We start from the raw sequence: 2,555 nt of genomic DNA on the forward strand, positions 1-2,555 counted from the left end.
CCCCTCTTCCTCTCCCTTTCCTTCCCCCTACCCCCGATTTTGGCCAGCTAACGAACGGTTTTCACTGTAAGAAATCCTGTGGTAAATTATTGCTAAGCAGACCACAGAACTGGAACCACACTTAAAACAGAGTGCGGACTGTGGTGGGCAACACCACAGGGTTGTTCTGTTGACCGTCTCAGTCTGTGACTCGTCTTTGGTTCGAGGCGTCTCTGTTCGTTCTTAGCTCTCGCCGACGACCCGCGGCGCTCCAGCAACCACATGCTGGAGGATAACGCCAACGTGTATGTCCGTGCGCCCGCGCGGAGATATACGATTGTTGAGGGGAGGTCAAGAGTGTGATCCCCCGAAGGAAAAGGAGTGCCCAAAGGACTTGCGGCTCACGGGACTTCGGGTTCAAGGTCCTCCATGGCCCTTTGAGCAGAAGACCTATGTCTCCTACGAAACATATAAGCTTGAACTTGAACCACTTCAACCGCGCCAGCGCCATTACTGCCTTTTATTACTAATTTTTCATCACACTATTCTACTGTGATTGTGAAAGCACAGAACTTTCGTGTGGTAGCTCCGTGCTTTGCACAGGATTGAGCACGACAGGCTGTGTAATTAAGTGACGCGCACTTTATCCTGTGAAAATCCTGAGCTTTTTTCTGACAGTGTTTGTTTTGTAGTTGTCTCAAACTTTCTAGTGTAGAATGATGGAGGGAGCTATTATTTATTCTCAGTTTCGGGGTCTTTTGAGTTGTGCTGAGCGCCATTTCAATCGTTTTTTGAAAAATGGCATGTGACGACTGCGCGGTGCCTCTTTTTTGACAGACTACTATGTCGCCAGGTGAGAACCTAATCTATCGCTCGACTTTCTACGTTAATATAAGTTTTATCTGCTTTGCTTGCTATCGCCTCCCCCGTTTCTGCCTCGTAATGGCAACGTTCCTCTGCTTTTCGTCAGAAGAACAGAACAATATTGCGTCAACTGCACTGTCAGAAAAAAGCACAGGATTTTCACAGAAAAAAGAGCGTCAAATAATTACACCGCCTGTCTGTGCTCAATCCTGTGCGAAGCTCGGAACTACCACAGAATGTCAGTGCTCAATCCTGTGATAAGCCACAGAACTAAAACACGAACGTTCTGTGCTTTTACAATCACAGCCCAGTCCAGAAATCCCATGATCGTTCCCATGAGCCATGGGACATCAAGGAATGTCATGGGAGACATTTCCCCATGGAATATAACTTTCCATGTACTTATTGCCCACTTCCATGTGAGGTAGTTTCCTTGGAAATAAGGTTCCTTGGCAGTTGACCGTCTCCATGGAATAGATCACTAACTCCATGGAGTAATACCAAAATGTTTAAGTCCACACAAAAGACAAATGAAAGTCTAATCGAAAGTGATGAAGCATGTATATAGAGTGTCGGAATCGAGGCGGAGCCAAATCTGGTGTCCGTTTTTGGCTAGCTCCAGCCGTTTTCGAGTTGCCAAAAAAAGTTCTCAGATTTGAATGAAATTTAAACGGCCGTACTAAAATTCATTGTAGATGCTACATGCCAAATTTCAGATCAAAATTTTAATAATTATAGATTCTACAGCACTTTTCATTTTCATGGGAAATGGTTTCAATGGTAAAGATAGGCAAGTGCTCAATGGGATAGGTAACCCCATGGAAAGACAACCGTTCCATGAAGTCCTCTCGCATGGTATGCGTTTTTCCATGAAGCCTTTACCTATAGTGAGAACATTTCCTTGAAGTCCTCGCATGGAAGGCGATATTCCATGGTAGAGCGCCCATGCAAACAGACACCACATGGAATATGATGCATTTCACATGGAAAACAGACCTCTATCCATGGAAAAGAGATCATGGAATTCCATGGTGTCCATGGAATTCCTGGACTGGAAGTAGAATAGTGTGACGAAAAATTAGTAATAAAAGGCAGTAATGGCGCTGGCACGGTTCAGTGGTTCAAGTTCAAGCTCATATGTTTCGCTGGAGACATAGGTCTTCTGCTCTAAGGGCCATGGAGGACCTTGAGCCCTTGAGCCTGAAGGCTCGTGAGCCGTAAAGCCTTTGGGCACAACTGGCCCTTCGGGGAATCAAACTCTTGACCTCCCCTCAAAAATCCTATATCTCCACCCGGACGCACAAAGATGCACGTTGGCATCCTAGCATGTGGTTGCTGGAGCGCGGCGGGTCGTCGGCGGAGCTAAGAACGAACAGAGACGCCTCGAACCAAAGACGAGTCACAGACCAGGGCCTGGTCGAGTCCAGGTGTGGGGTGATACAAGCGCCCCGTGATCTTTATGCCCGGGGTATAGAAGGGGGGGGGGGGGCATGTTCATCCCGAAATGAACATGCCCCCTATCACAGTCCACCACAGAGGGGGCATATTCATCCCGGGATAAACATGCCCCCCAAAAATGAGTAAAGGTGGGCATCACTATCCCGCAGGGCTGGAAAATCGGAATTAAATTATTGGTTTTACTCCTTTTTGTTCAGAACAAAAAGTTTCGTTCTTTCGGTTTCGTTTCGTTCGGAACGGAACAAAACCGACAA

At 46.8% G+C, this 2,555-nt stretch overlaps 1 protein-coding gene across 1 annotated transcript in view; it reads left to right on the forward strand.

The window, feature by feature from the left end:
- The first annotated feature begins 2,019 nt into the window (after window positions 1-2,019).
- The window catches only part of LOC113216322 (uncharacterized), a 6,912-nt gene continuing 6,376 nt past the window's right edge, over window positions 2,020-2,555 (forward strand). Inside the window, exon 1 of the mRNA XM_052272872.1 lies at window positions 2,020-2,060. Coding sequence (XP_052128832.1) covers window positions 2,020-2,060 — 41 coding nt within the window. The remainder of the gene's footprint in view (window positions 2,061-2,555) is intronic.

This window comes from Frankliniella occidentalis, unplaced genomic scaffold (assembly GCF_000697945.3).
Source record: "Frankliniella occidentalis isolate FOCC.00 unplaced genomic scaffold, Focc_3.1 Scaffold228, whole genome shotgun sequence".
NCBI classification, from domain to species: Eukaryota; Metazoa; Arthropoda; class Insecta; order Thysanoptera; family Thripidae; genus Frankliniella; species Frankliniella occidentalis.